Source organism: Pterocles gutturalis, unplaced genomic scaffold (genome assembly GCF_000699245.1).
Source record: "Pterocles gutturalis isolate BGI_N339 unplaced genomic scaffold, ASM69924v1 scaffold20038, whole genome shotgun sequence".
Lineage (NCBI taxonomy): Eukaryota > Metazoa > Chordata > Aves > Pterocliformes > Pteroclidae > Pterocles > Pterocles gutturalis.
In genome coordinates, this window is record NW_010120934.1 from 541 (window position 1) to 1,830 (window position 1,290).

General features: G+C 62.0%; 1 protein-coding gene across 1 annotated transcript in view; it reads right to left on the reverse strand.

The window, feature by feature from the left end:
- LOC104464383 (protein patched homolog 1-like) overlaps window positions 1-1,290 on the reverse strand; it is a gene marked incomplete at both ends in the record, with an annotated part of 3,960 nt that overhangs the window by 317 nt on the left and 2,353 nt on the right. Inside the window, 4 exon segments of the mRNA XM_010077070.1 lie at window positions 27-170; window positions 274-411; window positions 976-1,101; window positions 1,103-1,260. Of these exon segments, the coding sequence (XP_010075372.1) occupies window positions 27-170; window positions 274-411; window positions 976-1,101; window positions 1,103-1,260 (566 nt within the window).

The following is a 1,290-nucleotide window of genomic DNA, read 5'->3' on the forward strand; positions in this document are numbered from 1 at the left end:
GGCTGTTTTACACCCCCTGGCACTCACCTCATGATGAAGTCAAATTCAGAGCCGGCCAACATGAGGACACCCAGGAGGGTGGAGACAGCGCCGTCCATCACAGGGGCGAAGGTGTGCTCCAGCGCTGCGGCCGAACGCACGTTCCTGCTCCCCACGGCCGTCAGGAAGCCCTGCATGGGATGGGGATGTCATGCGGGGCACATCTTCATGTGCCACCCGTTACCTGCCACCCATCAGCACGCAGCCAAGGGGTGCCCCATGTTCTGTGCTCACCAGGGCCACATGGACGGTGAACTCCACGCCAATGCCCACCGAGGCGATGAGGATGACCACAGGGATGGCGCTCAGCTTGATGCCCATCAGCCCCATGATGCCAAACAGCTCCACCGCCATCATGGCCAGGATGGAGACCTGGGGGACAGTGGGGTCAGTGAGAGGTGGCTCTGCCCGGCCGATCCCTCCACCTGGCATGCCCGATCCTACCCCTCCATATAGGGCAGCATCACCCCATTGCTCCTTTTCCCTCTATTTGGGGTACCCCTCTGTCCCATCTATTGGGGGTGGCCCTCACCTTCCTCTGCATGGATGTCCCCAAACCCCTGCCCACTACATATTTTCTTCATAAGGGATGTCCCTGATCCATCCATCCTCCACTCACTGCCACCTCCATGTGGGTGTTCGCCTCACCATCTTCTGCATGGATGTCCCCAGACCTCTGTCCCCTCCATATGTTCCCTTCATAAGCAATGTCCCTTACCCTTCCATATGGGTGTCCCCCACCTACTGCCACCTCCATATAGGTGTCCCTTCCACCCAGGGTGGCCCTGGCCACCCCACCACCCCATCCCCATGAAGCAGGTACCCAGGGCCACCCAGCAGGTTGGGAGCAGGGCTGGATGTCCCTGCCCCCACCCATGGGGAGAGCAGCACAGACGGTCACCCCCCCGGTCCCCACACATCGGGGTGCATACTCACGATGATGCCAGCCGTCCAGGGGTTGAGCAGTAGCAGGGCACAGACGAGGAAGGTGCAGGCCAACAGGATGCTGATGGCCAGCAGGAACCAGTGGCGCAGGCCGATGTACTGCTCCCAGAAGAGGAAAAGGGTAGCCGCTGGGGTAGCTCAGCCCCCCGTGGCGCTGGGCTGCCTCCCGGCAGATGGCCCGCACGCTCTCGATCACCTCCACAAAGTCAGCCGTGCGACGCAGCCCGCTCAGGTAGAAAGGGAACTGGGCAAACTCCAGCGGCTGGGCTGCTGGGACTGGGGAGGAGAGGACGGGCAGTATGAGGG